Here is an 8,273-nt window from a genome sequence, read left to right as displayed (position 1 = left end):
ATCCTTTACACACTACTCCCTATTCTGACAGAATTCCCACAAGCTCTACTGGATATAGCTGGGATTGCAAGCTTCCTGAACACTCGATAGAGTTGACAGGAACTTGCCTGGACCTACGAGGAACCAGCGCATTTCTGTCTGCTAACTGCAGAAGCCACAAATTATGTTTCACAGATTCTTTATGCATTTATTTTGCAGCTCTTGAGGGAATGAGATGGACTTTAGTTGTGTGTGTCACTTTGTGTGTCACAGCTGAGTGGCTAGACCGGCTCAGCTGATGATCCAGCACTGCTCTGCATCACCAAAGCACTATTCACCCCCATGGCGTTGGATTATGACAGAATTAGACCTATTTTTCCTAATGTTAAAATGCTGATAAGCCAACACCCCGAGCCTTGGGCAGACAATGAAGTCGGCAGAGGGTAAGTACAGACTGTTGTAAGTAGGATCTGAGAAGCATTTAACTGACTTTAACTTTCACTCCACACAAGTTTAGAAGATCTTTCTCCCTAAAAACAGCTACCCATTTTTGAAAGCTTCATGCCAGGGAGGGCTTCATGCCTTCCTCCATACATACTGGCACCACTGGAAGATATTACTAACTCCATCCACTTCCCACAGCTCCCACACTTATAGCTGGGACTAACGCTCCCCCTTCTCTACCAATACTCAAGTTATTAATCACACTAATCAGCAACTCCAATTGGTTAAGCTAATATAGGTGATCTGTGGACACAGCTGGATGCAGCACAGATCATCTGACATGACACTCCACAACGACTCATGTGAGCAGGCAGGCAGGCATGCGGGGCGTTTGGCCACACAATGGGTACAATCCTGCCCACGGAGCGGTTATAAGCACGTGTGCTTCTGCGCGCAGGGTGTCAGACGTCACGGCAGGGACCGTGACATTAAGCTGCTGCCAAAGAGAGTGCCCTCTCATAACCACTTGACACAGGGAACGTGTCAGCCCTGTGACTTCTCCTCTGATATGACATCCCAGATACAACAGGTCAGCGAGTAAGAGGTGAGGAAGACTGGCTGCATGTGGCACCAAGAGCCAAGCCAGGAAGAGGGCAGCTGAGCTACTGACCTGCAAAACAATGCAACATTCAGAGATACAATAAAATTCATCAAATTACCTTTTCTGCTTCTGCATTGGTAAGAATTTGAGGGTAGACTCTGTTAAGCTGAAGAATAATTTTATCAACAACTTGCTCATTCAGTCTGCTATTGCTTGTAAGAAAATACATGTCGTGTTGCAGCCGATGACAGTATGACTGATCTAGAGATAAAATGATAGAAAGAACAAATGACAGCGGTTAATTAGCAAGCCATTTTTAAATTCTGTAAATTTCATTTTCCTAACAGTGGTTAAATAGGTAAAATGAGATTACGTCATGTAATTTTAGAAAGCTGAACTTTCTATTAGGGAAACACAACACAGCCACGTGCTTTCAAAGACCCATCCGCTTAAAATTACATCTGAACTCCCGGCCGGTCGCTCATGCTGCCTCTCTCTTTCCAAAGGGAGAAGGTCCTAAATTCTTCAGATGTCACACACTGATGCGTATTTTATCAAACACAGTCCTAAAGTTGTTAAATGACTCAAGAAAAATTTTGTATCATTTATGAAGTCAGATTAAGGAGTTTAAAACTAATGCAGTTTATAATTTTTTAAATGCAAATATGTATTTCAGAGAGAGAGCACCCGAGGACTGCAGCAGAGCGTGGGCCGGGCCAGGCCGCAGAGACGCTCGCAGAACTGGGCAGAGCTGGGGGCTAGCTGAGCGGGGGTGATTTGGCCCTAACATCACCCAGCCCTCCAAGAGTTTGTTGCTGCCTTTTGTCTAACGGGAGACTTCAGCCATTGAATTTGCCTAGCAGCTGCCCAGACTGAACCAGAACGGGAACATCAGGAACAGCATCTCTGCCAAAGAGCCAGGATGTTTCCAGGGAAGGACTTCTACCTCCACCTAAGTGGGGAGAAAGGGCATTCTGAGAGCAGTACATTTTTATCACGGAAGCACACTCAAACACTCGTACAAATAAAACGCGTCTCTTTCTATTAACCCAAACCTCTGCAAATACACAAATCCAGACTTGCTCTTGTGCTAGGCACCAATGGGACAGCAATGGATTTTGCAGGAGCATAGCTTTCCCTCTAGCTGCTTGCCCATAGTCCCTGGATTAAGATACAGGCACAGGCTGGTTTCACGGGTTACCGTGCCCTTATCAGATTTAGAAAGAGAATGTCTACAACCGTGGCCGAAATAAGCATTAAAATGTCAGTACAGCACTTGATAACCAAGCAGCACAGAAAACAAATACAAAACACTGCCACCCCCACCACTCTAAAGCAAAGGCATAGGTTGTACGATATTTTGACTACCAATACATATACCACACATACCAACACATAACCATCAGCCCTTTGTGCCCTGCAATTTAGAGAAGATAAACGAAAGAATGAAGAGCCGGAAAGCTCCGGCACGATGCACTACACCCACACGCAGCCCTTGTCCTTGCTGTACCATGTCCCTTCTCCGTATCTGTGTAGCACTCACAGCACTTACAGGAAAGGTTCAGGAAACCCCCCAGTGTGACCATCACCCACTACTAACTTCTTCAGTGCCAGTGTCACTCCTACTGAAGCAAGAAGGCACAGCTATTGATACTGCACAGAGAGCTGCAATCCTACGGGCACAACAGGATTTCAGTTACATCCTTACTTTTTATACCAACACCATATTATTTCCGTAGCTATTGATGGCTACAGGCTGTTCAGAAGGGACAGGCGAGGAAGGAGGGGCGGAGGCCTTGCCCTTTACATTAAGAAATCATTACAGTGTGAAGAGCTGTCCCTGAAGAATAGCCACGAGCAGGTCGAAAGCTTATGGGTAAGAATCAGAGAGAGAGGCAACAAAGGGAACCTGGTGGTTGGTGTCTACTACAGGCCGACAGATCAAGAGGAGCTGACTGACGAAGCCTTCTTCCTCGAACTCCAGGAGGCTTCATGCTCGCAGGCTCTCGTCCTACTGGAGGACTTCAACCACCCTGACATCTGCTGGAAAACCAACACGGCAAGCTGTAGGCAATCCAGCAGATTGCTAGAATGCATTCAGGACTTTGCAGACCAGGTTGGATGGGTCTCTGAGCAACCTGATCTAGTTAGCCGTGTTCCTGCTCACTGCAGGGGGGCTGGACTAGATGACCTCTAGGGGTCCCTTCCAACCCAAAACATTCTATGATTCTACGATTCCATGTGCTTCTAATGCCTCGACTTTCCACAGCTTGCTCTCAAGGCAGCTTTTCAGTGCACTGTCAGAAACACACTGCCCTGACACACTTGCTGCACAATTCCGTTTTGCTGCACCAAGTTCCATCTTATCTGATTCACGGCTGGGATCAAGCTTCTCTTCAAATCAGCTCACTGGCATGCACAAAAGGCTGAGGCAAGGGCCCAGTATAAAGTAAAATAAAAGCAGGCTCCAAGTGTCATCTCCTTCCCTGCTTCTTGCTCTGTTGCTGCCTTGTTGTTCCTGAGCCCCGCATACCCAGAGGTGTACAGCAGCAATGACACCAATGAAGTTAACTGCAACCAACCGAAGGTTGCATTTAAGCCAAGAACATTCTCCAAGCAGTCAGGAGCACTCCACATCCTCGCGGCACCTTCCATTTATGCACACTCATTAAACCACCACCAGTCTTGTTGAGAGCTTCTTGCTGCCACCTGAAACCTGCATGCGGGTGCACTGTAGGTTACTGTATTACGAGGCATGAGCCTCTCTGAGTTTTCATGGGTGGCTATGTTTTCTTCCCATCTAAGCCAAAAGGCAGGAAAAGAGAATGAGACTATGCCCTTGGCCTCTAACTGTGCCTGCCAAGGACAGGTCTTACACCTGGCTCAGGCATCTGCAGGACGCTTCTCCCATCCCATAGGATGCTCCATTTTTAGAAGCACCCATGGAGCAGTCTGCTTCCTCCTCATTCCCACAGGGATGTTTCACCTGCCTGCACCTTCACTGCCTCCAAAAGACTTCAGTTCAGTATTTAGGACGGGTCGCAAGGCTTAAAATTTCCTGAAGAGTGGCTATCAAGCTCAACATGAGCTCAGTGAAAGCAGAGCAGAAGTAACTTCCAGTATCACACCTCATCTCTCCTCTAACTCTGAGAAATCCCTGCCCAAACCACACAAAGAACTGCCTTCAGGCTTCTGGCAGACCAGAGGAGTGAAACTTCCCACCGGCACCAACCACCAGGGCAGAATTGTGCTCCAGCTACTAAACAGAAAGAAAACAAACAAAAAACCCTCCACCAATCCTAGCTGCTGGAAGATGGCACCCTGCTTTGGGGCAATGAGAGTACGTGGAAAGCACACGTGTGCATCTGAAGCCATCCCATGATGCTCCAGGGCCCCGCCTGCCCCAGGAGCTCCAGCAGCTTTGTCATGGCATGGACTTGCCCCCATGCGCGGCCAGTCATGGCCCCGTTACGGGTGTACAAACATGAGCGTGCTACGAAGTTCTATAATCACTGTTCACGAGCAAATGCTTTTAAATATTGAACACACCCATTATTTACATTTTAAAATAGCAGACACCCCAAACCAGGTACCATCACAACCGTAGCAAGGCTACTGACATGCTGTCAGGCCCTCAGAATTTAGGGAGGGGTTGTTCAGGATATTTTGCATATTCACCTTTTATTTCACTGCCTCAAAGAGGCGACAGTTATTGCAAGGAAAATTTAAAATCTTTACGCCGAGCAGACTTGGGTTTTTAGCAGGAGTCACCCCAGCATTACAAGGACAGTCGTGCTGTTAGCCAGTGCATCCCTGAAAGGTCAGAGCAGCAAAATCGTGAGACCAGGTCAATGAAGCACAGCTTGCAGCACAGGCGTGGCACTGCCTGGCATTTTACCGCCCTCAGACTGCCTGGGGATTGCATCTGACTCTGAATTTGTACTTTGATATTACTGCAGCAACGCCTTCTCCTCCACTAGAACACTGATCTAACTGGGCTTAATCCTGCCCGCAGGCTTTGGGCCCAGCGGCGGGTTTGCTCAGGCGTGGAGCTGCAGCGGGGGAGCCTGCAGGCTTCAGCCCAGCTGGAGGGATGGCAGCAGCCAGAGCACAGAGGCGGCCACCTCAGCTGGGACTGGATGCCGTCTCACTGAAGCTTACCTAAAGGCTGCCTAAAAAAAGGTTGGTATTTTCCTTACTGAGAGGAAATGTAAACTTGTCAAAGAAAGACAGGAAACTCAGGAAGCGCCTTTGACAGCTGAGAAGAAAACATGAGTCAATAATTTCATGTTATTGACTTATAATTACTATAATAAGCCCATGACACATCATACACAACCAGTTTTTCCTTTCACCCCAGTACAAAAGGCCTCTGGCATACAGCATACGCACACCATGCTAACACACACAGCCTGCACCCGACCACACACCTGGGTGGAAGGGAAAAGCACGTATAATTAAGGGATATCAGAGAAAAGCAAGAGATTACTGATTATTTGTAGCAGCAGCTCCTCAAATAGAGAATACATAAAATCAGAGATGATAAATTGTGCAAGCACCAAATGACAGTGACAAAGCAACACACTCATTTTTCACCTGCAGTAAGAGTCACCCCCATTGCAACCCCTCATAAAATGACCTATCTCTATCCTCCCTTCCGTAATGGGCCGTTCAGCTTCCGGCAAGACCTGCAGAATGACCCAGGCATTATTCCAAGTGCTGGCATTTTAAGGCTGCTGAAATATATTCTGCTCTTTGAAGGAACGAGGCTCATAAAAAATCTGATCGTGTGCGACCGTAATGTGCCCAACAGCCTTCTAGAACACCTGCAAGAAAAAGGTCAAGGCTGGCAGAGCCACCCTTCCCAAAGCTCTTCCTAAGTAAACAGCAGACAGCATTCAGAGTCTTTCAGAGACATCTCCTCAGGTAGGCACCAGCATGCCAGACCCTGGAAGCAGCCCAGACGTCAGACAAGCGCCGCGGCACTGCTGCTCTTGCTCCATATGCCCATGGCAGGCGGCTGGTCCCTGAAGGGTCTCACCCGCCAGCAGCACAACACATGGATAACACATAACTCCGAGGTTATAGTGGCTGTCAAAAAAACCCTTCTAATTTTTATTCTGCTTAATTATTCTCACTATAAAAGACCCCATTGTTGTTTTCTGTACAAGGAGCATCAAACAGGATTTTGCCTCTTGCAGTTCCCTGCAGACGCTCCTCTACGATCAACTTTCACTGCCCTTATGGGCAAAACCACGCGGCCCTAGGGACCTGCCACCTTAAGCTGGGGTCTGTGTTGCCACCTCACGTTTATCACAGTAAACAAATAAACCCAGCTGCATTTCAAACTCACAGGCTGCAACCAGCCCCCCCGCACTGAGACATGTTACCGCTCTTACCCACACTTGGGCCCTGGGAGCACAAACGCTGCCAACTGCCCTAAGTCAGGTGGGTTGGCCTTTCCCATTAATAACTCCACCTATGTTTACATACGGACACTTGATACTGTCTCTGACACCACTGTATGGCCTGGTTTGGGCTGGGATAGACTTAATTTTCTTTCTAGTAGCTGGTAAAGTGCTGTGTTTTGATATAGGATGAGAATAACATTGGTAACGCACCGACGGTTTAGGTGTTGCTGAGCAGTCAAGGACTTTCCAGCTTCTCATACCGGCCTGCCCACGAGAAGGCTGGAGCTGCACACAGGGCTGGGAGGGGGCACAGCCGGGACAGCTGACCCCAACCAGCCCCAGGGGTATTACAGACCATACAGCAACATGCCCAGTAGAGAAACTGGGGGGAGCTGGCCAGAGCATGGGCCGCTGCTCAGGGCCAGGCTAGTCATCGGTCAGCTGGTGGTGAGCAATTATTTCTCATTTGCATCGCTTGTCTTTCTTGGGTTTTATTTCTCTTTTTGTTATTTTCCTTTTTATTGCAATTTATTATTATTTTAATTATTAAACTGTTCTTACCTTAACCCACAAGCGTTGTCACTTTTACTCTCCTGATTCTCTCCCCCATCCCACTGGGGGTGTGAGTGAGCAGCTGGGTGGTGCTTAGTTACCAGCTGGGGCTAAACCACACTACTTTATTATGGTTTCATCTTGTGTTTGTTTTCCCCTCAAAGGCCTCCTTCAATTTACCAAGCAGACAGACAGGATCATCACAAGCAGATAAATTTAAATGCAACAGACACAAACCCCAACACATCGCTCTGACGTTCTCCCTAACAACACACACAATTCGTAAGCATCCATTCCAGAAACCTCAGTGCTATCTGCTGCAAGTTGCAACTTCCCGTAAAACTCCTGGATGATTTTCATAAACTCTCTAAAGGGGAGCTGACAGCCAAGACCCTGAAGGGACATCACCTGCCATTTGTACGTGTCCATGCAAACTCACTGATGGAGCATCTTGAGAGAGGGCTAAAAAGTCTTTCTCAATAAAACGTTAGTTTAACACGAACTTCATTTTTGGCTTTTCCCGTTCAAGAGCCCAAGAAAGGGTTGCTGAGGATTTAATAAGGAATCTGGCTACAGAGAAATGGTCTGAGATTGCGCCAGTTAATGCACCCCCGATGAAGAGCAACTGCTCTGCTCCTCTGGGCTGGAAGTGGCGATGTGGAGGTGACAGCGTGCCACCCTTCCCAGCCACGCTCGCCCACTGCCACGTGCTGGTGCTGCGGGTGAGTTAGCAACCAGAAGAGTCCTTAACAGCAAAATACAGACTCATTTAAGTTGGAAAAGCCCTTTAAGATCATCAAGCCCAACCATTCCCCTAACCCTGCCATCCCACCACTAAACCCTGGCCCTAAGCACCTCGTCTGGCCAACTTTTAAATACCCCCAGGGATGGGGACTCAACCCCTTCCCTGGGCAGCCCCTTCCAGTGCTTGACAGCCCTTGTGGGGAAGGAATTTTTCCCAATGTCCAACCTAAACCTGCCCTGGCACAACTTGAGGCCATTTCCCCTTGTCCCATCGCCCATTCCTTGGAAGCAGAGCCCGACCCCCCAGCTCTCCCCTCCTGTCAGGCAGCTGTAGAACTCAGAAACTCATCTTTAGCTGAAATATCTTTTAAAAAAAGAAGAGGAAAAAAAATAAAGCAGCGAGCAAAATATAAAAGCGCTCTTGATCCTCGAGAGCGGCGTTAGTTTATGCACAGTCCCAGTCCGCCGAGCGCCGTTCCAGGGCCAAGCCAAGGGGTCCCTCGCGTGGCCAGGGCGGCCTGCGGGCACAGGGGCGCAGGGGC

At 48.3% G+C, this 8,273-nt stretch overlaps 1 protein-coding gene across 5 annotated transcripts in view; it reads right to left on the bottom strand.

Moving 5' to 3' along the window:
* Nucleotides 1–8,273, bottom strand: part of CARD19 (caspase recruitment domain family member 19) — a 34,446-nt gene that overhangs the window by 22,132 nt on the left and 4,041 nt on the right. For 4 of the 5 annotated variants that reach the window (XM_035903342.1, XM_035903344.1, XM_009647894.2 and 1 more), the window contains exons 1-2: nt 2,934–3,461; nt 1,143–1,285 (exon numbers count right to left, since the gene is read on the bottom strand). In XM_035903342.1, the coding sequence (XP_035759235.1) occupies nt 1,143–1,285; nt 2,934–3,018 (228 nt within the window). In that variant the 5' untranslated portion in view covers nt 3,019–3,461. Of the gene's footprint in view, nt 1–1,142; nt 1,286–2,933; nt 3,462–8,273 lie in introns of those variants that run through there. The other variant, XM_035903343.1, reaches the window with a different exon arrangement.

This window comes from Egretta garzetta, unplaced genomic scaffold (genome assembly GCF_000687185.1).
Source record: "Egretta garzetta isolate BGI_Z169 unplaced genomic scaffold, ASM68718v1 scaffold451, whole genome shotgun sequence".
Lineage (NCBI taxonomy): Eukaryota > Metazoa > Chordata > Aves > Pelecaniformes > Ardeidae > Egretta > Egretta garzetta.
Note: the sequence above shows the minus strand (reverse complement) of the source record. Positions and strands in the feature narration are given on the sequence as shown.